This window comes from Eulemur rufifrons, chromosome 7 (genome assembly GCF_041146395.1).
Source record: "Eulemur rufifrons isolate Redbay chromosome 7, OSU_ERuf_1, whole genome shotgun sequence".
In the NCBI taxonomy this organism is placed as follows: Eukaryota; Metazoa; Chordata; class Mammalia; order Primates; family Lemuridae; genus Eulemur; species Eulemur rufifrons.
This window is the reverse complement of record NC_090989.1, coordinates 284,992,934-285,018,388: the sequence shown is the minus strand read 5'-3', so window position 1 is coordinate 285,018,388 and position 25,455 is coordinate 284,992,934. Positions and strand designations below refer to the sequence as shown.

At 59.1% G+C, this 25,455-nt stretch overlaps 2 protein-coding genes across 3 annotated transcripts; one reads left to right on the top strand and one right to left on the bottom strand.

The window, feature by feature from the left end:
• The first annotated feature begins 26 nt into the window (after positions 1-26).
• PMPCA (peptidase, mitochondrial processing subunit alpha) lies at positions 27-11,115 on the top strand. 2 transcript variants are annotated; one of them, XM_069477097.1, is made up of 13 exons: positions 27-108; positions 1,115-1,317; positions 1,755-1,834; positions 2,070-2,152; positions 4,008-4,102; positions 5,117-5,217; positions 5,713-5,976; positions 6,246-6,338; positions 6,419-6,537; positions 6,701-6,791; positions 6,945-7,007; positions 8,821-8,965; positions 10,397-11,115. In XM_069477097.1, exons 1-13 carry the CDS (start codon positions 38-40, stop codon positions 10,564-10,566), a joined length of 1,578 nt encoding a protein of 525 aa, XP_069333198.1. In that variant the 5' UTR covers positions 27-37; the 3' UTR covers positions 10,567-11,115. The 2 variants fall into 2 exon arrangements, with proteins under 2 accessions (XP_069333198.1, XP_069333199.1); XM_069477098.1 differs by lacking the exon at positions 4,008-4,102.
• A 2,835-nt stretch (positions 11,116-13,950) lies between these two features.
• Positions 13,951-25,331, bottom strand: INPP5E (inositol polyphosphate-5-phosphatase E). The gene is made up of 11 exons (XM_069477096.1): positions 25,222-25,331; positions 23,889-24,934; positions 19,155-19,278; positions 18,344-18,441; positions 17,609-17,733; positions 17,271-17,390; positions 16,861-16,968; positions 16,230-16,391; positions 16,037-16,152; positions 15,319-15,455; positions 13,951-14,994 (listed from the first exon to the last, which is right to left on the bottom strand). Exons 2-11 carry the CDS (start codon positions 24,704-24,706, stop codon positions 14,862-14,864), a joined length of 1,941 nt encoding a protein of 646 aa, XP_069333197.1. The 5' UTR covers positions 24,707-24,934; positions 25,222-25,331; the 3' UTR covers positions 13,951-14,861.
• Between the last annotated feature and the right edge of the window lie 124 nt (positions 25,332-25,455).

The following is a 25,455-nucleotide window of genomic DNA, read 5'->3' as shown; positions in this document are numbered from 1 at the left end:
CGGAAGTGACGACAGAAGCGGTGGGTGGAGACCCAAGATGGCGGCTGTGCTGCTGGCGGCGACGCGATTGCTGCGGGGTTCGGGTTCCTGGGGCTGCTCCCGCCTGAGGTGAGCCGAAGGCGAGCCAGGCCTTGGCCTGGGGCCGGGGCTGCTCGAGTCTTTCCGGAAGCTGCGTCTTTAGTTTTTGCTGGCGACGAGGCGCCATGTGTCATCGCTGCCCTTTTCCCGCCGCGTGGTCCCTCCGGCGGGGCCTCGGCTCTGTTAGACCCACAGAAGCGGGGGCTTTGTCTGACACCAGAGTCTAGGGCTCTCGATTGCTGCGCCGTGTCCCCTCGATTGTTGATTTCTGACGTGAAGGACTCTTTCCGTGCCCACCGCTGCTCCTGCCCAAGTGGCCAGGCCTGCCTTTCCCACGCTGGCACATTCGTTCAGGCAGCAAATATGTATTAATCTTTTACTACATAACTAACACTGTTTCAGGGTTAGGGAGGTGAACGGAAGCTAAGTTGCTGTTCTCTGGAAATGGTTACAGACAGCAGCATGAATGAAATATTGGCAGTCCTGTCAATGCTTTGAAGTAAATAAGCCACGTTTAGTGGAAAATAACAGGAAAGACTGGACAGACTAATAAGACATAGCCCTTCACCAGGGTGACATTTAAGCCAAGAGATGAGGAACGAAAGAAGGGGTAGCTGGGACCTAATGGGCAATGGGGGGAGGGGGGATTCAAGAGATGAGTTTAGTAGAGGGAGGAGGCGGCCAGATCACCACTCAGACTGAGTTAGTTAGGGGTGTGGCTTCTACCCAGACTTCATTGATTCTGGTGAAGGGCAGAGCTGTGCTAAGGGCTCGCTTGTACAAATTGCACTTGGAGTGAGTCACTGTCATCAGCCCTATTTTACAGAGATGGCAGTTGAGACCCAAAGAACTGAACCAACTTAGCTGAGCCTGGGTCACTCCTCCATGTTGTCTTTGAAGGTGTGTCAAAATAAATCCTTTAGAAAGCAGATACTGACTGTTGATGCCAACAAAGCATTAGTAATTGCACCTATGTGGTTACCACAGGACCAGTTGTCTCAAGTCTGTTGTAACTGGGCCAGTGTCTCTGTTGCAGGTTTGGACCCAAGGCATACAGACAGTTCAGCAGTGGCGGCACCTATCCCAACATCCCCCTCTCTTCTCCCTTACCTGGAGTACCCAAGCCTGTTTTTGCCACAGTCGACGGACAGGAAAAGTTTGAAACCAAAGTTACCACACTGGATAATGGGCTTCGTGTGGCCTCTCAAAATAAATTTGGACAATTTTGTACGGTAGGAAGTAAGTACTGTTGGTAGTGTTGCAGGTGGTGTTCTTGTTTTAACATGTGCATGCTTTATTGACTGTCAGTTGTAATGAGTAGTCAGTTGTGAATTGTACCGAGCGGAAACATGTTAGATGTGAAATATGAACAGTGGCCATTTTTGGTAATGGCATTTAGGATGGGTTGCCCCCTCCCCACACCTTTTGTTTTTCTTAACCTTTCTGCAATTCTAAAAGTTTTCCATCACAAACATAAAATGTATGATTTCATAAGGGTTGACATACACACATACCTGTGAAACCATCATCACAACGAATATGATGAATGTATTCATCACCCTCATATAATTAAATCTGGTTATTGAGTCATATTTACAATTTTGGAAAGTTACTCTTGACTAAATTTTCTATTTGGAACATTTGCTTTAACATGTTACTTTTCTTTTTATTACCAGTTCTTATTAATTCAGGATCAAGATATGAAGCAAAATATCTTAGTGGAATTGCTCACTTTTTGGAAAAGTTGGCATTTTCGGTCAGTGTCCAATTCGTCACTTTGGAGACTATACTTGAGAGGGATCTTTCAAGTTTTCTGTTTTAGAACAGATTTTTTAATAAATGATGAAGTTGCTAAATTAATACTAATAAAAGATGTTTAAGTTAAAAGATAATTTGTTTTTGTGTGTTTTGAAAGCAAAAGTGAATTTTCTTAATTACGTTTTAGGGGTTTTTGGATTGCTTATTTAGATATTTTTATTCATTTTCACTAGTCTACTGCTCGATTCGACAGCAAGGATGACATCCTGCTTACCTTGGAAAAGCACGGGGGTATTTGTGATTGCCAGACGTCAAGGTACACCAGCATTTACGAACCAACTTACTTTGTGTCCTTGTGAAAATACTGTTCTCATCCTTGCTTAAGGCCCCGCTGAGCCCCTCCCATTGGAGAAGTTGTGGAGCTTCACGGTGAGAGAGGAGGCCTGGCCCAGGTGGAGAACTGGGCGGGCAGCACTTACACAGAGACACAGTTCCTGGAAACCCACTTGGCCCCGTGCTGGGGGTACAGAGTAGGCCCTGTCCCAAGCTGCTGGCGGATAGGGCAAGGGCCATGTGTAGGCAATGTACCCCAGCGCCAAAGGCGCTGTGAGCCAGGCGGACAAGCCATGAAATTGGTCTGGAGTTGGGAACAGAATCGTGGGAAATGCGGCAGTGGGGCTGGTTCCTGAGGAGTTTGCTAGACAAGCGAGGCAGGAGGCTTTCCAGACCCAGGCGACTGTGCCGAGGCTCGGTGCTGGAAGAGGCAGTAGTCTGCTGGGGGAGGGGAGACGGTCAGGATTAGCTGGAGCACAGCTAGGGTAGGGGCTGGGGGACTGATCTTTGTGTGCCATGTGTGGAACGCTCTCAGAAAGCTCTGGGCAATGTGAGATGGGCGGATATAGATCCCAGACAAATGTTTTAAAAGGTTGGTTATTTAAATTTGAATGCTAAAGAATGACATATAAAAGACAAGTTAAATGCTAACAATTAAAGTTAGCGTGGAGGTAATATATTCACGTGTAAAACAAGGTCTCTTAGAAAACCTCTGGCTCCTGCTGCCCATGCGTGATGGCCAGTCTCCTTGCATGGTATGTGAGGTCGTCCCTAGCTTGCCTCAGACCCCAGGTCTCTTCCTCTTTCTGCCAAATGAACTCCGTCCTCTGGTCAGGCAGGCTGGTGTCCTGACTCAGACACAGCTCAGGCTTTTGTTCCTGCCATTCTCCCAACATGGGACTGTCACTGAGAATGGCTCCTCTCCAGGGTGAAGGTCTGGCCAAGTCCCCTCTGCAGAGGCACTGGTGACTGTGTCCCACCTGACAGGGCTCTTTCCCGAGTGACGATTGTGTCTATTCTACGTGGTCTCACTTGATTTCACTTGATCTCAGATAGTTCTGTGATTTTCCGTGGCTGTTCCTTCCCCGCCCAGCTCTGTGCACTTCTGATGGTGTGGTGCCTCACGCTGGGAGTTAGCGTTACCGCGCGCCAACAAGCTCTGTCAGAGCCAAGTCGTCTCTGTCTCCCAGCCATCCAAGGCCGGGTGTATCTCCACGCTGTTCATTTTTTCTTTTTTTTCCCCTAGACGGAGTCTCTATTGCCAAGGCTAGAATGCAGTGGCACTATCATAGCTTACTGCAACCTCAAACTCCTGGGCTCAAGCCTTCCTCCTGCCCTAGTCTCCCAAGTATCTGGGACTATAGGCACATGCCACCATGCCTGGCTACTTTTTCTATTTTTTGTAGAGATGGGGTCTCTTGCTCAGGCTAGTCTCGAACTCCTGGCCTCCTGCCAGGAGGCTCCCAAAGCAGTCCTCCCTCCTTGGCCTCCCAAAGTGCTAGGATTATAGGCATGAGCCACTGGGCCCAGCCTCCAGTGTGTGCATTTCGCATACACTTAGAAAGCACAGATGAAACGCTTTCCCTTCTGAGAGTGCCTGTGGTTATAAAAATCTCTGTTAGCATTGGCTCCAATTGGACTCAGCAGCATCTTTTACTTAAGTACTTAACCTGTGTGTAGCTGGGGTTCCTGCCTGCCAGGAATCCATACCCTATGAGGGAAAAGGGGGGAAAACGTCTGCCGGTCCCTGACACAAAATGGTAGGAAATACCCACTGGCACACCAGGTGTGAGCGTCCCCTAGCTGCCAGGTCACCGTTGGCTTGTTTTTCCTTCCAGAGACACCACCATGTATGCTGTGTCTGCTGACAGCAAAGGCCTGGACACGGTGGTTGGCTTGTTGGCCGACGTGGTCCTGCAGCCCCGGCTAACAGGTGTGGATCTCCGCTGCCGATGCTTGAGGTGGGCGTGGCAGACCAGGGAGGCCTGTTGAAGTGCGGCAGCCACGAGCACCGTACTGTCGGAGCCCTGGGCCTACACGGCAGTGGAGGCGTGATTTCAGCAGAAATAAGCCTGGTGATTGGAAGAGTCCTTGGCACTTCAGGGAGTGCTTAATACTTTGATACATCTCTGAGCCCTGTGATGTTTGCAGTGAAAGTGGTCTTTTGTTTTAGAAAGGTACCCTCCTGCTGTCTTTAAACACCTTGACTGGCATGCTGCCAGAAGTTTCCATGACCCTCATTGGCCTTGCAGATGGCAGGACTTTGAGTTCCCTGCCTGGAGTGGACTGGGAGAAAGGGGAGTGTCAGTTGGTCCAGACGATTTCAGTGTGTGCTGTTTCCCGGCGGTCTAGCCCCAGTGTTCCAGTCCAAGACTGCAGTTAACACAGGGCCCCACTCTGTCACCCAGGCTGGAGTACAGTGGGCGATCACAGCTCCCTGCAGCCTTGAACTCCTGGGCTCGAGCCATCTTCCTGCCTCGGCTTCCCAAAGTGCTGGGAATACAGGCTTGAGCCAGCACACTTGGCTGGAGCCACGGTCTTTGTGGCATTTGCTACAGTTGGCTGATGGCATGGCACCCCTGGCAGGAGTCTGTGCCCGTGTTCTAAGTGCCTTCGCATCTGATCTTGTGTCCTCACAGCAGTGCTTTGACATAGCCAGGCAGGCCCCTGCAGTGCCTTCCACGGGTGGACGCTGGGGCTGGGGCAGGGCCCACTGGCTGCCTCATGGCAGAACTGGGACGAGAGGCTCAAGGCCCTTTATCTCGATTCACCATAATGCTGTTTCCCTCACTCACACGAGCACCCCCGGGCCTCCCCTGGACGAGGGTGGCGGTGACTGCCGGCGCCCACCAGTCAACAGCACCCGCCCAGCTCCGCGGCTCGGGATTAGTGCTTTCTTCGTTCTTGCCTGAGCAGACTGAGCCCTTGCCCGTGGGTTCTTTTGCAGATGAAGAGATCGAGATGACACGGATGGCTGTCCAGTTTGAGCTAGAGGACCTGAACATGCGGCCTGACCCAGAACCGCTTCTCACCGAGATGATTCATGAAGTAAAACATAAAACTTGCAAACGTCCCTCCAGATCAGTGGTCCTTATCACGCCAGGGGCGGTGGGGAGCGGTGGCCCCTCCCCGATCCTGTCCTTGCAGGTCATGGGTGCTCACGGAACACTCTGAATTTCCGAGTCTGCTGGTGTTTGTGCTTTACGATTCTCGCCGTAACAAGACATTTCCCACTCCGTTTATAAAACGACCCTTTCATTTTACATTTCCTATGAATTTTCATTGTGGAGAAGCAGATTCTGTTATTTTCATGAATACACACAAAGCTGCCCCTGCCAGACTCTGGCTAAAAGAGCAGCCTGCGTAGGTTTTCCCAGAGGCACGGCGGGAGGCGGGAGGCGGGAGGCGGGAGGCGGGAGGCGGGAGGCGGGAGGCGGGAGGCGGGAGGCGGAGGCGGGAGGCCGGGAGGCCGGGAGAGCGGAGGCCGGCGGGAGGAAACGGCGCTGCACTCCCCAGTCACTCGTCCGTCTCCCTCGCTCCCAGGCAGCCTACAGGGAGAACACCGTTGGCCTCCACCGCTTCTGCCCCACAGAAAACATCGCCAAGATGGGGCGAGAAGTGCTTCATTCTTACCTGAGAAACTACTACACGCCCGATCGCATGGTGCTGGCTGGAGTGGGCGTCGAGCACGAGCACCTGGTGGAATGTGCCAGAAAGTACCTCCTGGGCGTCCAGCCGGCCTGGGGGGGCACGCCAGCCGTGGACGTTGACAGATCGGTAGCACAGTACACTGGGGGGATTGTCAAGGTAAAGTGGTGACGGGAAAGGTCTTGTGATCGTGGGCTGTGTGCGTCTTCTGACTTGTGTCTGTATTTATTCCGGAGGGGGTAGACATTTACTGCATTGGCGCTTTGCCTTAAGTTCCTGTCGTCCCAGGACAGCCGGGAACGTGTCCACTGCAGCTGGGAGCCGTCGGCACCCGGTTTCCGTATAGCCACCGTCAGGGTGCCCTGGGAAGTCGGCGAGTCCTGGTGGTTTTTCACCTGGGCCACACTTTTTGTTGTTCTCGGTTACAGCTGGAAAGGGACATGTCCAACGTCAGCCTGGGCCCAACCCCGATCCCCGAGCTCACACACATCATGGTGGGACTTGAGACCTGTTCCTTCTTGGTAAGTCCGGGGGCTGGACAGGCGGCGCGCCCCAGACGCAGTGTGGACTCTGGCCAAGCCCTGCCCTGCTGTCCCCGCAGGAGGGAGACTTCATCCCCTTCGCCGTGTTGAACATGATGATGGGGGGAGGCGGCTCCTTCTCGGCCGGGGGCCCCGGCAAGGGCATGTTCTCCAGGCTGTACCTCAACGTGCTCAACAGGTAGGTTGCAGTCTTCTTGTGTGGCTGTCCTCAGACCGCCAGACCCGGCCGAGTGGGTTTTTGCGCCATGATGCCACCTTCCAGGTGTCCTTTCTCCAGTTTCCTGTGGCCTGACGTTGGCAAGTCCCCTCCCCCACCCCAGCAACTCCGTGTTCCCCCACAGGCACCACTGGATGTACAATGCCACCTCCTACCACCACAGCTACGAAGACACGGGCCTCCTGTGCATCCACGCCAGCGCCGACCCCAGACAGGTGAGGGCTGCCCCCGCGCAGGAGCCGTGTGCGAGTCCCGCCCCGGCCGCAGTTCTCCACTGTAGCTGCTCCTCCCGACCAGGGCCATCCCTGCCTGAGAGGGTCAGCAGGCTGGAGTGCAGCTCACACTCAGGGCCTTGCTCTCCTTTGCAGGTTCGAGAAATGGTGGAAATCATCACAAAGGAGTTTATTTTAATGAGCGGAACCGTGGACGTGGTAAGTAAGGCATGGAGCCATTTCCAAACTTGCCCTCCGCACCTGCCAGGGAGGGAGCCACGCTGTAGGAGTGGCCAGCAGCGGGCGCAGTCCCCAACCCCAAGGCCACACGGGCCAGCAGGATGGTGCAGCTGAGGGGGCTCAGGGCTGGCCGTAGCACTCAGGAGTCCCCCGGAACCCTCCTGCCTGGTGACCCCGAGCACAGCCCACCTCCCCTGAGCGCTTGGTCTCCTTCCATCCGTCGGCTGGTGAGTCGTGGGACTGACCACGTGACCTCTCTCAGCTTTGCTGAAGACACATTCCAGTGAGTTTGTGCTCAGGTGCCCCTGTGAGGAGACTGCGAATGAGCAACACAGCGTGAGCCGCAGCACCGCACGGCGCCTTCTCCGGCCTTTTTCTGGCTCCATTTTATGTTTGAACTTGTTTTTACTTATTTCTTTAGCGTAGTTTTTGATGCCTTATATGTTTGGAAGTCTTGTTACCTCCTGGACCCCGACTGGCACAAATAAACCAGTTTTATACACACACAGCGTCAGGGCACGCCAGCCTGGGAGTCCTGTGCCTGGAGGTGTTGTCATAAATGCTTGGCCTTTAATTTTTCTTTTGTAGGTGTTTCATGTTTTCTGCAGTGATTACATACTCATTTCTTTTTTTTTTTTTTTTTTCCTTTTTGAGACAGAGTCTCCCTCTGTCACCCAGGCTAAAGTGCAGTGGCGTCAGCCTAGCTCACGGCAACCTCCAACTCCGGGGCTCAAGTGATCCTCCTGCCTCAGCCTCCCGAGTAGCTGGGACTACAGGCATGTGCCACCATGCCCGGCTAATTTTTCTATATATATTTTTAGCTGTCCATATAATTTCTTTCTATTTTTAGTAGAGACGGGGTCTAACTCTTGCTCAGGCTGGTCTCAAACTCCTGACCTCAAGTGATCCTCCCGCCTCAGCTCCCAGAGTGTTGGGATTACAGGCGTGAGCCACTGCACCCGGCCCCATATTCATTTTTTGCTGCAAAAGAAGCATTAAGAAAAAAGTTGTGTTCAGAAATTAACATTCTTTAGTTCCATTAGTATCCTGCTAGAGAACAACACCCTTCGCTAATGTGAGGCCAATTTGAGATAAATTTATTTAGATATTTGCCTGAAGTGGCAAAAACCAAAAAGACCTGTTTAAATTGGGAATTATTTTACTTAGAAGATGATCCGGTATCTCAGCAGCCAATATCCGTTCTCAGTGTTTGTTTTCAAAGTTTGACGGCGCCTAGTTGGTTGGCACGTGCGCGCCCTCAGATCCAGCTCCGGAGCCCCGACTCCTGTAACTGGCCGGAGCCTGGGGGCAGAGGCGCCAACCCCAGAAGTTTCCCAAGGACTTTGTGAAACGCAGTTGCCTGGGCCCTGGCCGGGGTCTGGTGGAGCCCCGGAATCTGCGTTGCGTTACTTCCCTCCTGCGTGTCCCGTGTGGCTGCTGTGGGGTCCTGGAGTTCGGGAGCTTAACATTTTACCTCGTCCCGCTGCGTGGCACTCCGACAGTAAAAATGAACTCAAGGGAAGCACGTGTCTCCCTTATTCCGACGTGGCACAAGCCCTCGGAGGCGTAGTGTCGGCCGTTCCCCAAGGGATGCCAGGGAGGAACTGTGGCTGGTTTTCTGACTTGGGCCTGGGCCCGAGCACAGGGGAAGGCCCATCCCTCCCTGGTTTTCAGCTTGGGGCACCCAGAGGCCTTTTGCCGGGACCGGTCCCATCAGTACCTCTGGCAGCCTGCAGGCTGTGACAGGCAGGTGATGGTGTGAATGCCCCGCTGACCTGGTTGGTGGCCCCAGGTGGAGCTGGAGCGTGCCAAGACACAGCTGATGTCCATGCTCATGATGAACTTGGAGTCCAGACCCGTCATCTTCGAGGACGTGGGGAGGCAGGTGCTGGCCACGCATTGCAGAAAGCTGCCCCACGAGCTGTGCACGCTCATCCGTGAGTACCATGTCGGCAGTGAGGCGGCTGCTGACGGCCTCGCTCAGGGCTCAGCTGACACCGTCTCGCCTTCCTGCGGACTTCCGTGGGTCCCCATGGGCACGGCTGCCCCATCCGCAAGCCTGGGCCTTCGCCAGGCGTCCTCAGTGAGGAGGCCTGAGGGCAGGGCCGTGGGCTCTCAGGGTCTGTCTCACTTCCTGGCTTCCTGTGCCAGCTGGGCACCTTGGCATGTGACCAGGCCCTCTCCACCCTGGGAAGGGCTGTCACTGCCGTTCGGGGTTTGTGAAGAGGGCTCAGGCTGGGTGTGCTGGCTCACACATGTAATCTCAGCACTTTGGGAGGCCCAGGTGGGAGGACTGCTTGAGGCCAGGAATTTGAGACCAGTCTGGGCAATATAGTGAGACCCCATCACTACAAAAAATTTTTTTACATTAGTCTGGCACAGTGGCACACTCCTCTAGTCCCAGCTACTCAGAGGCTGAGGCAGGAGGATCACTTGAGCCCAGCAGTCTGAGGCTGTAGTGAGCTGTGATGACACCACTGCACTCCAGCGCGGGCGACAGTGAGACTGTCTCTGGGATAAACAAGAACGAGGACTCGGCGAACTAACGGCCGAGAAGCACTCGGCGGAATGCCAGAGTCACTTGGGGCTTTGCCGTTTGGCTCTCTGGCGGGTGTCTCAGCCCCGGGTTTCTGTGGCCCCGTGAGTGACCTTCAGGTGGTCCCTGAGATTCCCCCAACTGTGTGCCAGATCTTGCTTGCGTAGGCATCTTCTGGGGGCCAGTTTCAAAACCTGGCACAGAGTTGCTTATTAGGTAGGCTCCGCTCTGGCCGTCTCCCAGTGGCATCTCTGGTCTAGCGAGGGGACCTCAGCCTTGTCCTCCTGGGCATGAAGTCCTGCCCTGCCCCGCTTGGGCCCTTGTCCTTCCTTCAGGAATCCCCTTTGGATCCTTGAGCAGAGTGTCCAGTCCCCCCGGGGAAAATAAATCTGCAGGGGCATTCTTGGAGGATGTGGTTCTCGCCACGCGCCTCCCCGCAGGTCCCGGGTCCCCGGAGGCCGGGCAGCGAGTGAGGCTGCTGCCTTGGTGCAGCCCCCTGGGCCCCTCGTTCCGACTCCACCTTCGGTCCACACAGCCCTGAGGAACTTGGGTTTTTTCTGTAGACCTGTCATGAAGTTAACGCTTCAGACAAGGAGCTTGGTCTTTTTTAAATCTATTAACTCCTGCTGGGTATGTCCTTACGCGTTTGAAAATCATTTTAAACTTTGGCACTTGCCCCTTTACTAAGAACAACTCAGTTCTGTCACCTCACCCCAGCTGGCCCAGCATGGTGGGAGTGACGTAGATTGGTGGCCCCCTCGGTCCGTTCAGTGACCACAGCCTTGATGCAGAGACAAAGCGCGTGTCTGATGCCCTCTTGCTCTCGTACCAGGCAACGTGAAGCCAGAAGACATCAAGAGAGTTGCTTCTAAGATGCTGCGAGGGAAACCAGCGGTGGCCGCCCTGGGCGACCTGACCGACCTGCCCGCGTACGAGCACATCCAGGCGGCACTGTCCAGCAAGGACGGGCGCCTGCCCAGGACGTACCGGCTCTTCCGGTAGAGACTCCCCTCCCCAGATGCCGCGGGGCCCAGCGGCTGTGGCCAGAGCCTGCTTCCACACGTACTGCCTGCGTGTGAGTCTGGTGACAGACGCCTGGTTCTGCGAACAGTGCGCATGATGGGACCCTCCTCTTCAGCTGGGCGAGCAAAGCCAACGCTGCCGGATCACCCGCTTGGTTTTCACTCCTTCAGGACTGAACGTGCCGATCAGCAGAATAAATACTCGCCTTCACCACTCCCGGCTGGAAACCAGGCGAACTGCAGAAAGATTAAAAGCGGTTTGCCGTGGCAAAACCAGGTAGGCACGTCACCAATGTCAGGAATTCGTGGCCTGTGGGGCCCACGGGAGTTCCTGGAAACTTGGCCACCGAGCAGGGAGGCACCCGCGGGGGTCCCGGCTTCCTGGGAGGCCCGTGCTGCACACACCGGACCGCGGTGTTCTGCCACGGGTCCCGGGACTCACCTCTGACAAGCTGGACCAGACGGGGCTCGGCCTGCCCTGTGGAGCGAGTCTGTGTGTGCCTCACCTGTTGTCACTGGCAATAAAACGGTGAACGCCTCTCTTACCAGTGTTTTCTGTCTCCCTTGAAGAAGGAGCTGCTACAGGCTTGTCCTGACAGCTTTCCAAAAACAGGGACCTTCCTCCCTGAGAATCGTCCAGCTTGACCCAATGCCGTGAAGCCGCCTGTCCTTTAACCGTAAGGTGCATCCTGATTTCGGAGGTGTCGGGTGTGCACGGGCCAGAGCTGAGGCGCGCGGAGGGAGTGGGTTGCGGTGGCACAGCCGTGGCACTTCAACGTGGGGACGCAGAGCCTCGGGACTCGGCCTGCAGGTGCTGCTGGGGTTCCAGGACAGCCGTACGCCACGTGGCTTGGGAGTAGAAGTGACAGGTTAAGACTTTTGACACAGTGTACATCAGTGGTTCTCACACACAGACCACCCGGGGAGCCCCAGGGGGGTGGGGGCCCAGGGGGTGTCAGTAGCTTGGGAACCTGTTTTAGCCACCTGGAGCCACTGAGTGCGGCCACAGTCCCGAGGACAGTCGTGGCCTGCAGCAGCCAGTGCACTGCACAGATCGTGCTGCCCGGTTTGCTTGGGAGAGGACGGTCGCTGGTGGTGGGTGTTGACCGGCCAGAAGCTCTGCAGTGCGGATGCGGGAGGGAGTGGGTGTTTCAAGGCAGGCAGACTTGCAAGCGCTACTTCCGTTACTCGGTTCTCTTGCTGTACTTGCTGCGACACCGTTTTACATACATGTCTATACAGCGGTTTTGTCCACGGTTTCTGGCTCGTGACTTCCAAAGACGTCTGACTGTGACTGTTGGGCTGCTCCAGGCCTCGGGAGCAGCCTCAGGAGATGGAATCTCCCTGACCTCCCGTCCTCCTTTGTCCTGCCCGAGACCTCCGTTCCAGAGGGTCCCGCCCCACACCGGGCGGCCGGGTGCTGCGGGAGGCCTTGCTGGGCTTCCCGGCCCTGGCGTCCAGTCCGTTTCCACACTGTCACCGTTCTTCGTTTGCGCCCAGGGCATCTCCACACCAGGCCCGAGGGGATGGGGCTCAGGAAGCTTCCGGGTCGCTGAACACGTGGAGGGTGGTGGCTAGGGAGGCTCCACGCCCCCCTCACACCTCGCCCCATGCACCTCTGCGTCCTTTGTGATGAGCTGGTAAAGGTGATTCCCTGAGTTCCGTGAGCCGCTCCAGCAGATTAGAGCCAGAGGGGTTCGTGGGAGCCCACTTGAAGCCAGCGGGTGACAGTTCCGAAGGCCCAGACGCGTGGGTGGTGTCCGAGGGCCGTCGTGGACGGAGCCCTCACCCCTGGGGTCTGATGCCACCTCCAGGATTGTCAGGACTGAATTAGAGGACACGCGTGGTGTCCCTGCAGAATTGCTCGCTTGCTGCTGGGTGGGGACATCCCCACGGGTTTTGGGGTCACATAAGTCCCGTGCTGGCGTGAGGGCAGAGGAAAATCGCGGTTCGGTTTTCCCAGCACTGGCCTGTTGTTACATTTTGGAAACCTGAAACCCTTCACACATACCCGTGCAATGACGGACTCTGCCTCGCGGGAAGAGTCAGCTCGCTCCCCGCCCGGCAGAATCCAGTCCGCTGGGGCTGGACCAGGAGAGTGGTAGGTAATGTATTGTAATATATTCTAACTGAATTTTCGGTTAGAAGCTTGCCAGTATTACCGTGCTGGGGGAAGGCCCCGGGCAGCACACGCAGGAGACGCGAAGCTGCTCCCCGTGTTCGGTAGCGAGCGTCACGGTGAGGGCGGGGGCCTGAGCAGCCCGGCCGCATTCCGGAAACTGCTGCTAACCAGGCTTTGGTGCCCAGTGCTTGGGAAGCGGACGCTAGCGCGGGCCCCTTCTAGTTCCACCCCCACCGAGGGCTCTCCCTGGGCCTCCCCAGCTCCTCCTCCCAGCCCAGCACTGCGCCGGCGCCGTCCCTGGCCACACACCCACCCGGCCTGGCACCAGGGCGGTCCCATCTCGGAGTGTGCTTGCTCCACGCTGTACCTGCCAGGCCCGGAGCAGGACCCGGAAACACCCGTTGAATCAAAAACACAAGCGAAGTGGGGAGAGAACGGGAGCTGGATTTTAAAAAACTGCCCTCACAGTCAGTTGTGTTTCATGATTCTTTATGAAGCTTGTTTCCACTGCTGTTGGCCAACTTCCATCACATTAATTTGAATTTTAAACTAATTTACCAAGTGAAATTCCGTTCATCTAAAATCTAAAGTCTAGGATCAGGCAAATCACTTGGCTTTTGAACCACGATCTTATTAGACGTGTGCGATGATCCTCCAAGGACGTGAAGTTCTTGATACCCTGGCCCAACAGGCGCTCCGGGCTCAGTGAAAACGTCCCGCCTGTGGTTTGGGTCAGAGAAAATGCCTAGACAGAATCCATCAAGTCTCACTCATTTCAAGCTCCATTACCATAAAAACCTTTGTAACAAAGAGACTTCCAATTAATTGATTTGTCTGAACAAAATCTCATATGTACGGACTGAACAGTGTAGACGGGGCTGGCGTTGTTATCAACAGATTGGGTGTGCATTGCTTCCGTATTTTGGAAGGTAATGCTAATCGGAGTTTTCTATATTTTTCATTGCAATTGTTCCTAATTTCACCACGGTCCACTCACGTCTGAAGTCACTTTTCCCTGGGAGGACCCTTTCCCAGCGGACGCTGACGTCCGGGCAGCAAACGGAGCAGGGTTTGCAGCAGCAGGAGCCAGACAGCAGCGTGGTCAGCAACTTGATGGTTGGGTCCAAACTTTCTGCCTTAGAATTTTACAGCCTTTTAAAATAAGAGCATTTAAGAAAAGGGTACGCATAGGTTGTTCCTTCCCAAGATTCAATCTTTGGCTAGAAAGAGTTTAAGATCGAATATATGCATTTATTTAAAAACATAAATATGGAAAAATAAATAATTTAAAGGACTAGATTGAATATCCCTAGATTTTCACACATCCCAAGCCTACATTATTTTTTTCAAAAGACGGGGTAAGATGCACAGAGCAAGGATGAACCGTCTCCAAGAAAAACCCCGGCCGTGGTGGTGGACCCTGGCCAGGTGGACAATGGTGACACTCTGGGCTTCCGGCAGTTCTCAGCACTGCTCTACTAATGTTCTGTGGCTGACGTTACCAAACTGTGACATGTTTTCACAGGACAGGAAACGGGAAGTAGTATCTTATTCAGCCGGGGCCTCCTTGTCCCAAGGTGGGTGACTTGCAGCCTAGCAGAGGGGACCACATCACATCCGAGCGTCTGGCTTTGTCAGCTGGGCTCCCAGGCACTAGGGGTCTGAGGGGTGGCCGGGCCCCAACCCAGCCTCTGCAGACACCTGTGTGGCGAGGGGTACCCGAGGGAGGAAGGCCCCAGCCCTCGGGGGTTGTGAGGGGCTGCCAGGAGGACGCAGACCCGGACACATCCGATCCCGGCGTGACGGCGTCAACAAGGCCGGCGCTCGCTGGCAGGAAGAGTGGGGGACCCCGCGACTGCCTCTGGGGCGTGGGGGCTGTGGGGGCTGCGGGGCTGCGGTGTGGGGTCTGAGCTCTGCCTGCCCTGACAGCGAAGCTCCACCTGTGCCCACGGGGACGCGTCCTGGCCGGGACAGGTGTGCTCAGGCCGAGGGCCGCTTCCCTGCTGGGACACAGACACGGCAGGACACAGCCCCGCTGGAGGAGAAAGTGGGACGGCCTGGGCTGGCTCGCGAGGGTCCCAAAGAGGACGAGAGGCCACCCAGGGGTGGACGCTTCCGTCTTCATGCCGCAGTTGGCGAGTCCTCGTGCAACTTCAAGAAACACTGCAGATGGTGCTGGAGTTCTGGTTCTTTAGCACTTGCTGTCTCTGAATTTCTTTTGAAATCCGTCTTTTAATTCCTATCAGGTACAGTTCTCGGTCAAACTTGCCGGCGGCCAGTGGGATGCTGTGGAGGAGAGAACCGCTGGGAGGGGCCCTCGCTCCGCGCAACCCCCGAGAGGGAAGGGCGGGGCCGCTGCCAGGGCCCCCATCCCTCCGCCACCCGCCGGGCTGGCCTCGGCCAGGTCCTGCCTTCCTGCTACTCCAGAGCGTAGCCCTGCAGGCTTCCGGGCTAACCCCGAGGATTCCTGGGCCTCTGCTGGCCCACAGGACACCCTGCTCGGATCTGGACGTTGCAGGTGATATGGCAGCGACAGGGACACCCACACCCACACCCACGTGCCGCTGACCCCAGGCCCTGGGAGGGAGGACGCGCACAGGAGACACTGACTTGTCACGCCCGGGCCGCACTCTCACTCGGAACAGGCCATACACAGGGCGGTGGTCAGACGTCTTGATCCCAGGGCAGGAAGCGTACTTCACTGGAGAGATGTCACCCTTGTGGCGGCTTCTGTACAAGACCCGGTCCTTCAGGAAGAGATTCCAGAAGCAGGAGGACCAATTACACACCACGGGCCGTGGGGCGTGGACTGCACCCCTCCCGCTGTCCTTCGGCAAGGCCCGGGAGCCCCTCCTGGACCCCACCCTCATGCGCATTTTGTTGCTGGTGTCGGTGGGCCAGAGGCCTGGCCCTGGCTGCTCGAGAGACCCTGCGGGGATGGCACCTGCTCCCACCCGGCTCTGCCTCAGTGGCTTCCCCCAGACCTCACGACGTGCCCAGCCTGGGGCCGTGGGCCTGGGGGGCGCGGCAAGGAGGCAGGTGTGCCCGGCAGACAGCTCAGGAGCCAGTGCGAGGCTTCGGCGGCCCTGTCTCTGCCACAGGACACTCGGACGTGGGGTGGCTGGACCCAGGCCACACGGCCGGGGTGCGGAGCCGAGTTTCAAGGCCAGGCCATCTCGGGCTCCGGCCTGGGCAGTGTGCCAGTCTCACCGACGCTAGGCGTGAGCTCCTGGCTAACGGGAGGTCCCTGCCTTGAAGCCATCGTGTTTGGCAGGTGGCTGGTGGCAGGGCCAGGGCTGCCTGGGAGGCAGGGCGGGTGTGGCCTCACCGTGTAGGAAGGGGTCCTCTGCTTGGACGTGCTGTCGTAGGTGTCCTTCCCAATGTCGAACTTGTACGACGGCAGGAAGTGGATGTCTGGCTCCTGGAAGCCCTTGAAGACGGACCCTGCAAGGGGACAGGCGCTCAGACCGGGACGGGCACTCTGACTGGCTCGCCTGGGCTGCGGCGCCCGGGTCGCTCACCTTTCCTCATCTCCCGGGTCAGCTGGTCGTGCTGCAGCAGCGCCGGCACGTCCGCCTGCGGGCCCTGCAGCAGGAGGGCGTCCACGGTGGCGCGCCCACCGCTCAGGCGGAAGTTGAAGTCTCCGAACCAGAACACCTCGTCAAAGCGGGTGGTGACGTCCGCTGCAGCAGGTTGGATGTGCACCGGCATTAGGCCTCAGTGACAGGCAGCCCAGGCAGGGGACAGGGGTCCTCCGTCTGGGCCCCTCCCCTCCCCCAAAAGGAAGCGGGTCTCGGCACTGGCTGGCGGGGAGGCAGAGGCCGGCAGCCCCCGCACCCAGGGCAGCCTCAGGAGCACCCAGCAGCCTGAGGCTCACGCAGCGACGGTCGCGTCTCAGCCCCACCGCACGGCCGGGGAAGGCGTCGGGTGGGCAGTGAGGACGGGGACCTGGGCTGCCGATGCCACGCTCAGCCTGGAGGGTGCGGCCTGCCTGGCTGCTGACTGGGCCAAGGAACGGCTGCCCCTCTCGAGGGCTGGGCGCCGCGAGCAACCATTCTGGCCTTGACTCTCAGAAGCTGCAGACGCTGTTTCTGCGGAACTACAGCAGGGCGGGGAGGAGGCCCCGCGTGGGAGCTGGCCGCGGGCCCTCACCTGCACTGGAGTGGTAGGGGTTGGTGTCCGGCACGTTCCGCGGCAGGGCCAGGGCCTGCACGGTCCTGGTGTAGTCCAGCAGCCGCTCCGCCACCTTCCCGTCTCCAGCTGTGGGAACAGAAGCCAGGCGGGGGACACGGGGTTCTGTACACACGCAAGTCCCCGCAAGGAGCCCCCACCTCGGGACTGTGCTCAGCACAGGTGTGTGCGGCGAGGCCTGGCCAGCGACAGTCCTGAACGCTGAGGTCTGCGCTCGGGTCCTCGTCAGGCTCGTGCCTGAGCGTGCGGAGCTACCCTGCAGCCCCTGGAGACACCGCCGGGTGACCGGGCTCCCCTGCCCCGGACAGAGGCCGTCGGCGGAGAGGAAGGGTTTCCACGCGGCACACGGGGCCCAGGCGCCGAGGACTTACAGGTGAAGTGTGACGTGATGAACAGGAAGGAGGTGCCGAAGAAGGTGAAGCTGACGCCCAAGGCGCCCTTGGTTTTGATCTGCGACACGATGCGTGTGGTCACCGTGGAGCACTCCACCTCTGCTCGGGGAGGCAGACAGCCCCTCAGTTCACCTGTGCGGGACGCCGCCCACGGCCCCGTGGGTCGTGTCCCTGTTTGTGCGAGGGGCGGGCTCGCCAGGGCAGCCACGTGGGACGCAGCGGCCCGAAGGCTGGATTCTGTCCCCCACCGAGGCGGAGCCGGGCCATGAGCGGGGAGCACGCGCGTGGGGCCCCATCCACCCTCTGGCTGCACCCACCTGAGCAGAACCAGATGAGGTCCCGGCGGATGAACAGGGACAGGTAGAGCACCCCGTGGGCCGCCGAGGACAGCAGCACGTAGTGGGGACCCAGCGTCTCCTGCAGGCGAGTCTCCCACTCCCGCCTGCAGCAAGGATGCGTGGCTGTGGGGGGCACTGGGGGCCTCCCCGCTCCACCCCCGAGACCCGCTGCCCGGCCCCGGGAGGAGCTACCAGGGGAAGCCCGCGATTTGGGCTCGCAGCCTCGCACCGAGAACGGCAGGTGAGCAGGAGGCGGCGCTGTGGGCACTGTTTGCAAAAGGGAGGGTCTCCAGGGCCAGGAGCCGGGACCTGCCAGTGGGTCACAGTCCTGGCTCCTTCCCGCCTGCAGGCCAGGCAGAGCCCTCCCCTGACAGCGTCTGTGCAAGGGGCCCCTGCTGTCCTCGTCGCGACTCGGAGCCCACACGAGGCCCCAGGGTGAGTCGGGCAGGCTGGCAGGGCCGCGGGGCCACCAGGCTGCACAAAACACCAAGCTCGCTCTTGGTCACCTTCCTTTCTCTAAAATCAACTGTTTGATTACAAAAAACAAAATACCATTTACTCTAAATTCTCTCAGTCACCATTTGAGAAGAAACTGCCTCCCACGTTCACCCCAGGCTTAGAGGCTGCCCGTGTCTGGCCGTGCGTGGGGGTCTCAGAGCCCACCCGCAGGACGTGGGAGGCCGGGCAGGCTTGGGGGCACGAGCTGCGCCCTACCTGTCAGAGCAGCCCTCCTGCACCCCGACGACATATAGGTCCTGGGCGTAGTCTGCCTCGGCAGGAAGCAGGAGCTCGTCCAGGCTTGGCGGCAGCTCCTGGGGACAAGAGCCACGTGGGGTCGGCCGAGGCCAGCAGGCCCCCCCAGGCCGGGCGCTGTGCCCACGTCCCAGCCACGGCATCTAGAAGCGCTGCTGAGAGACTCTTCTGAATGGGGGGAAACCGAGGCCACGGCCAAGAAGGGATCTGCCTGGCAGTCGATGAACAAGAGTGCGCTGTCTCTGAGGAGCCCAGCACCAAAGATGCTCCAGGCCTGGGTGGGCCAGCCTTGGCTCAGTTTCCCTCTCCAAACATGAGTTTATCTAACAACCACCTCCGAGTCTACGGCCAAGGCTGCGCTGGCCCTGGGCCATGCCCACTCAGCAGCTGGGCACCTGGCCCTCGCGGCCGGTCCCTTGTCTGAGTATCCCCCGGCGCAGGCACCGCTGGCCGCCCCCAGGCACACCTCCCTGCTCCCACCAGCACAGACGCAATCCCGGCGGGCTCGGGGCTCACTGCTGCATTCCCGGCCTCCCTGCAGCCACGTGGGCAGGGAGGTGCGGGGGCCGCCAGGGACCCAGGACCCTCACAAAGGAAGGGTGTGACCCCCTCACCCACCCTGACCACCCTGTGCTGTGGGCCGCGGTGGGTGAGCCCTGGGGCTCTGTCCCTCCCAGGCCCAGGCCACGCGGGGAGCTAGCTCCCCAGGTGACCCTGCCTCTGTCCCGAGCCACCTTCACACTCACGTCACGCCCAGCCCGGTGCCGCTCACCTTCTGGCCCTGCATGTTCCAGGTGGCCACGAAGAGGGCCACGTTCCGGTCCGGGAAGTAGCGGGCCAGCTCGTCCGCCCCCAGCAGGGCCCCGCTGGCCAGGAGGCTCCCCTCCAGGTAGCTCCTGTGAAGAGAAGAGACTGACCTTGGGCCTGACACTGGTGGGGCAGCAGCCCAGGAATCCTCCTGGGCACAGCAGGGCCCGTGCGGGCACACCTCTGGGGACTCAGTGCCCCCCTAAGGGGAAACAGCAGACCCCGTGGGATGACAGGAGCTGCGCCTCCCTGGGGTCAAGACTCTCTGAAGGCCCTGTCTGTGCTAGGGGATGGTGAGCCCTGTTCCCAGTTGTGCACACGCCAACCACGGATTTACACTGACCTCGGCTGCCTCCTGGAAACAGGGGCACAAAGGTGACGTTTTGGGCTTTTTTGATGGCGAGGGCCTGGGAGGGCCAGGGGCACACACAGGAGCCTCCAGGCTGAGCGCAGAGCGGGCTGCACGCAGCACGTTCCCGGGGAGGGGCCGGCTCTCCGATTCCCCCGCAGCCCAACACGGGCAGGACCGTCTAGGACGGGAGGTCCAAAGGCCCCGTGTGCATACGGGTCTTCCTGACACCCCCCGGGTTCAAGCTGTGCTCAGACTGCAACACAGTGAAGCACGCAAATGGCCAAACACACCGAATTATGCTCAAAGCCTGTGACAAAAACCAAAAATCCCAGCCCCGCCCTGCCCCAGCCCAGGACACGCTCCACACTGGCGGCTTCTGCCACAAGGCTTGGCAAGCTGGTTCTGGAAAGAGCCGACTGCACACATTTTTGGCTTCATGGGACACCTGGTCTCTGTCCCAACTACTAGGCTCTGTCGCTGTAGTGCAAGAGCCACCACAACTGACACGAGGGGCACGGCTGTGCCGACAAAACTTTATTTATACGGACGCTGAACTAAGAATCTCCTACGACGTTCTCCTACCGTGAAATAGTACAATTACCTTGTTTGCAACCACTTACAAACGTGCTGCCCTGACGCAGGCGGACTCGGCGACGCCCGTCTCTGGCTGCTCTCCAGACAGGTAACTGTGCCGCCCCTTGGGACACCTCTTCTTCCCCAGCGGGGGCGAGAGTTTAGCGCTTCCACACCCAATGCCCCCTCACTGCGGAAGCCTCCGGTTTCTGCCAGTTGCACTGTCTGTAGCCCCTCTTCTTGCGGGGAGCCCTCCTTCTGGAACCCTGCTCCAACCCAACTCCACCCCCGCCCTTCGCCCAGGCTAAGGCCAGGCTGCTCCCCAAATCAGGACCTAGATGATGTCCCCCCTCCACCGCCGTCTCTCACATCTCCTCATCTCTCCGACGCGCCCCACCCAGCCATCCACATCCTCTGTCCTGTGGAGTCACACCGTGCTCCCACGCACGGCCTCCACTGTCCCCTGCAAGTGTGCGTCAGGTTCCTTCCCACTTCCAGGCAGGACGTCCTAGCTCACCGGCACCGGGCATCCCGGTCAGGTGCTGCGTCTGCCTGTCCCGCCCCAGCGACGCCAGGATGGACGGCGGGTTCCGATGGCATCGGCTCAGCAGTCCTCCATGACACCCTGCCTCCGCCTGTCCCGGCCTCACAGCCCGATGGCCGGGGCAGCCCCTGTCCTGGGAGTCGAGGCCAACTGCTTCTTTCGGAGGACCCTTCCTCGGTTCACTCTATGACAGATTCTCGACTCCTCAAGGACGCCGCCTCTATGTCTTCTAAGGTCCCCTCTTCCTGGTTATCTTGGTCCTTGTTCCAGCCACGGGGGCAGTCCCTGGTCCTGCCTGTTGAGGACGAGCCCTGGGAGCGGAGCCGGGTCCCCGACGTGATGAGGCTGCACTTTGGTGACAGAGGGCAGCTCAGCACGCTGGGATGTGGACAGCCTTTCCCTGGGGCTGAGCTAACCCATGCAACTTGGTCAACGCTCCGTCCTCTGCCCCGAGCTCACCCCACCTGGTGGGCCGGTGCCCCCTCCCAGTGTGCCCTCCCAGCCGCCACCTGTACCCGCCTTCCAGAGAAGGGCAGGACCCCACAGCTCCAAGGGCCCGTGTCTGGCTCTCTTGTCACTGTGAGTGTGTTCGTGTGCGCATTTGACTTTGTTACATTCCTGCCACTTCACAGCGGTCCCCGGGGGGTGCTGGATGCCTGGAGTCAACGCAGTGCCAGTGGATGGGACCCCTGAGCGTTTTCCAAATCTCTGGCCTACTCTTTTCATCCTAACTTGCTAGGAAAATCTCACACCTTCCTCCCGCACGCAGGGACCAACAGTCCTTTGAAGGGGAGAGCAACTCCCGTGGGATGTCATGTCTCCTGAGCCGCGCCCGCCGACGGAAGCCACACCCAAGCATTCAGACCGGCACCCGTGAGAAATCCTTCACCTCTCCACGTCCACGTCCACAGGACACGACGTACACCACATCAGGAGCAGGGATCCTCCTTATCTCACCCCAAAAACTTGCAAACTCCTAACAGGACAGATACGCTTACACATTGGCCGTCAGGACGTGGCATGCTCCTGCCGCACAGCGCTAGGCGACGGCCTCAGGAGACCACAGGTGAGCAGGGCCCGGGCCCTCGGCAGCTGGCCTGGAAGCCTGAGGCCCCCTTGCCTCTCTTCTCTACTCAGGAAGACTCGAGGTCGGTTCGCCCAGCTGCAGGGAGTGGCAGGTCAAGGCCAAGGGCACCGGCCTATGTCCAGGCTCTGAGCAGAGCTCCGCCCGGCTCCCGCCCCGTGGCCAGCACGTGCAGGTGTAGCCGGCAATGCGCTGGCTTCCAGAGGGAGTTGGCGGGGAAGCCGCCTCCACCCTCCGGGCCTGGCCCAAGCAAAGGGCCGTTCAGGAGCAGGGCCCAGGCAGCCCACCCAGGCCAGGTATGGCCTGTCTGGGTACAGCCCACGAGCTAAGAATGGTCTCTACACTCTTACAAGGTTGAAAAAGAAAAAAGAATAGTATTTTGTGACCCATAAAAATTACATAAAATTCAAGTTTCTGTCCCTAAGCAAAGAGCTTTGCTGACACACGGCCACCCCTCTGTCCCGTGGCGTGTGTGGCTCTTTCCAACAACGACGGCAGCTGAGCTGGGACGCGGCCTCTGGCCCACAAAGCTGAAGATACCATCTGGCCTTGACAGAAAAGGTTTGCCAGCCCCTATTCTAGAACAATCAAAGGTCTGGAAACGGGGGGCTCTTTGGCAGCAGAACTGGGTGAGAAGCCCCGTCAGCCCAGTGCTTCCTGGTTGTCTGTGAACAACAGCTTGATCCAACTTTGAGACCTAATTCTCATTTTCCATAAAGGACATATCTAAGTAAGTTGCACATAATTTTAAAAATGTAATACTTTAAACGCACTAAGAAATCTCACCATTCAAAAGGAAGCGCGTACTGAATAATTTTAACCAATGAAACAGTTTTGTCCCACGTGTGAGCGCAGGTGCTGGATCGAGGGCGAGAGAGGGAGAAGGGTCTGCCCCAGAGCCCTGAAGGCAGCACAGCCCTGCGGCACACCGGTCTCACGGAGCTGGGAGAGGGTCAAGTTCTGCTGTTTTAAGCCCCCCAGTCTACGGTTATTGGTTACAGCAGCCCCAGGACCTCAACACAGGGACCACCTCACACCTCCTCTCCCTCCCACCCCCAACACGTCTGGACACCAGGACTTGGCCACCATGGCTGTGGGGAGGGGAGGAAGGGAAGGGAGCAGGGTGGTCCAGTACAGGCCCCGAGACCGAGGTCCCACAGTCCCAGGACGAGGCCAGGCTTGGGAGAGAAGGTCATGGGTTTGGAGGGGCTGAAATCAAAAGTCTTTGGAACCCCCCGTCTGGTGAATTCACAGCTCTGGCCTCAGAGAGGTGAGCTGGAGGTGTGCATTTGGGAGTCACGAGAGGGACATCGTAGGCAGCACCCGGATTATTTTAGAGCTATGAAAAACTCAATATGGATTAATTATTAAAGCCACAGAAAGTCCAAGTGCAGGAAGCCAAGGCCTGTGCATCCTCCCGTGACGTGAACCCCTCAGCCACACGGGCCGGTGGGCCTGAAGATGGAGTGTTTAGCAAATCTAACCACAGAACAGCAAGGGCCTGTGGTTCCAGAAAGCACGGGGTGGTCCCCAGTAAGCCACGTGCAGGCAGCCAGGCCCGGCTGCTCCCCCTCCCCAAGCGTGAGTGGACTCTGGGGAGCTCTCACGGTCATTGCCCCTAGGCCCGGCCAAGTTCATGTCCACCGATCCATCTGGAAAACGCCGGCACGCGCCCCCCAGGAGCCCTCCCCAGCGGCTGGCTACAGCAGCCCTTCCAGCAGCAGCTGTAGCGCACCGACACGTGTGCCTTGGGCAACGGGGCTGCATGAAAGCACGGCTCCGCGCACCCGCGGCATCACTGCCGCAGCGGAGACAGCGGGGCGGAGGCCTGCGCGCTGGCAAGGACGTTGCCGAAGACAAAGTAAGAACAAGAAAGAAAATACAAGATACAGAATAGCACGCAGCACTGGATCTCATCTATCAAGTCAAGAGGACGTATTTTTGTAGGTACCTCATACCCACAAATGATTCTGAAACACAAAGGGAAAGTTCTGGAATGACGCGCGGGGTGGTTGCGGGTAGACTCGCTTTACTCTGCTGACGTATCTTAACACTGTCTGTGACCACGTACTCACGCGGCTCTCCAGCAGCTTGCCTGGAACGTTAACATAGAGGCTGAGGACAACTCGCCCCACACCCAGCCTACCTGCTGCGGACGTCCTTGGTGCGGATGGGCGCCAGGAGGCTGAAGGCAGATTTGGCCGAGCGAAGGGAGCAGCTGTCGCAGGCCAGGGGGCTCCGGGGCCGGCCAGGGCCCAGGCTGCTGTGGGCCCGAACCAGCCTGGTCTGCACGCGGAGCTTGTAGTCGGCGTGATCCGAGTCAACCTTGTTTGCTGTCCTCAGGGAGTCAGAGGTGATGTCCAGGTCCATGGCGGGCAGTGGGCGAGGGGGAAGCAGGCCGGCCAACCTGGGGGAGCGCGCTGAGCAGAGGTCTCTGTGCAGGAGGTCCAGGGAGCCGCTGAGCACCCCGGAGAGACGCTTACCCGCCGGAGAGGGGCTCCCTCCCTCGCTGCCTGGGCCCCTGCCGCACTTGGGGATTTCCTGCAAGGAGGTGCTCAGGCAGGGTGGGGAGAGACTGGGGCTGGGGGCTGGGGGCGCCTCCCTCTGCTCGGAGCCCCTGGAGGGACTGGCCCCATTCTGGGCTGCCAGGTCCTCGTGGCTGCCTCGAAAACGCCTTCTCCTCCAGCCCTTGTCATCCAGGGACAAGGCTCGCTCCAGCCTGGGCCTGGCCGGGGGCTGCGGGGCAATGAGTTTTGCCTCCGCTTGTGGGTCCCCACTGCTAAGTTTTGCCGGAATGCTGAAAGGAAGTACGGGGCTCTTCTCCCGGCCCTGACAGGCGGTGGAGGGCGGGGACCCCGGGCTGGAGCTCTGTGCGAGGTCTTTGTCTGTGCTTGGAAGCTGTCCCTTGAGCATCCTGCCTTCAGGCTGCTGGGGAGGTCGCAGGCACACGGACTCGGACGGCATGGTCGGGCCGCCTCGCTAGCCCTCATGGGCGGCCACAGCCTGACCCTCCCTGGCGAGGCCGCCTCCCTGGGCCGCCAGCAACACGCAGTGTCAGGGATACGAGGTCAGAGGTCACGGGGCGCAGCACAGAAAAGAAACCCGGTAGCGGCTCCTGTTCAGGCCTGAGCGGGTCCCAAAGGGACAGACGCCACTGCTGCATGGCTGGATGCCCTGGAGTCCCCGCAATCCCTAAAGGAAAACCCCGCGGTCAGGGCCCACGGCTCCCTCAGGCGCATTTAACGCTCCTAAGGACGACGTGGGGCAGGTGGGCGCCCGCCTCGCAGACGGTGCGCACTCCGTAGAGGAAGCGGGCGGGGGCCGGCGGTGGGCCCCGACCCCGACCCGGACCCCGCTCCCGCTCCCCTGCGGCCGCTCGGGGCGGAGCGCGGGCAGGCGGGGCAACGACCGCGCCCGGGCTCCGGCCCCGAATCCCGGTCCCGCGCCCACCCCGCCCGAGACCTGCACCCCGGGGTCACCTCGCCGCCTCCTCCAGCCTTTGTCGTCCAGACTCGAACCTGGCCCCGGCCCGCGCCCCGCACACCGCGCTCCCGGCTCCCGGGCCCGCGCACCTCCTTCCGCACCTCGCTCACGCCCTCCCGGCCCGGCCGCCCGCCCCAGCCCACAGCGGCCCCTGGCGGCCGGAGGACCGCACTCGGCCGAGCCCGGACCACCCCTACCCCCACCCCGGGCAGCCCGCCCCTGCCCTCGCC